Source organism: Penaeus monodon, chromosome 34, assembly GCF_015228065.2.
Source record: "Penaeus monodon isolate SGIC_2016 chromosome 34, NSTDA_Pmon_1, whole genome shotgun sequence".
In the NCBI taxonomy this organism is placed as follows: Eukaryota; Metazoa; Arthropoda; class Malacostraca; order Decapoda; family Penaeidae; genus Penaeus; species Penaeus monodon.
The window spans coordinates 28399553-28400361 of record NC_051419.1 but is presented as its reverse complement, the minus strand read 5'-3'; the positions used below and the strand labels follow the sequence as shown (position 1 = coordinate 28400361).

Below are 809 nucleotides of genomic sequence, written 5' to 3'. Positions count from 1 at the left end.
TACCCATCCAGACCTAAATTATTGTACTTACGATTCAACCAACTTACTTCCCTTGATTCTTCGAATAACTTAAATAAATACCATCTTCTATTCTAATTTCATAGGAAACGTATCATAATATAGCTGTGAACAAAATATTCTGATAAAATAACAACGAAACTTACGTTTGTTGTTTTCTTTACAGCCGGTCATGAAATCCCATCCGGCACAGTTTAGTAAGTGTTATGTCAGATATATAGATGTCATTACCGTTTTCATAACTTTACTCCAATGGATATGGTTGATGGCATCATAAATAATTTTGGATTATTGAGATTGTTATGCATGTTCCTTGAGGTATGATTTGTTTTTTTTATAGTCTTTGTGAAGTCTTTAAAAGTAGCATCAAAATAACTATACGAGGGATAGGATATGTATATACATTTATTTTCTGTAGTATTAAAAAGGGAAATATAATTATACTAATCAAATTATTATTTATTCTGTAAGTTTTGTCTGATGTAAATTATTTGCAATAGTATTTAAAATACTATTCTTACATACATTCTCCTTTTACAATATTATGTAAACAAAAGGAAATTGGAAATGTTGTCCACCTTCGTTGGAAATACATTCTAGTTCTAGTCTAAAGCCCTATGAAAGAAGAAAGAACATTCAAGTTCGACTTAATACGTTACAAATAGAACTGAGATATCAGCAAAATGATCTCTAGCATCATTCACAGAACCTTTTTTCGTGTTAATGGGGAAAGCAGAAATTTATTCTTAAATTTCCGGTATTTTTCAAGTCATGGAGATCCCTTTGTAAGT

At 29.7% G+C, this 809-nt stretch overlaps 1 protein-coding gene across 1 annotated transcript in view; it reads left to right on the top strand.

The window, feature by feature from the left end:
• The first annotated feature begins 570 nt into the window (after positions 1-570).
• LOC119594681 (iron-sulfur protein NUBPL-like) overlaps positions 571-809 on the top strand; it is a 4091-nt gene continuing 3852 nt past the window's right edge. The window contains exon 1 of the mRNA XM_037943737.1: positions 571-803. Within this exon, the coding sequence (XP_037799665.1) occupies positions 702-803 (102 nt within the window). The 5' untranslated portion in view covers positions 571-701. The remainder of the gene's footprint in view (positions 804-809) is intronic.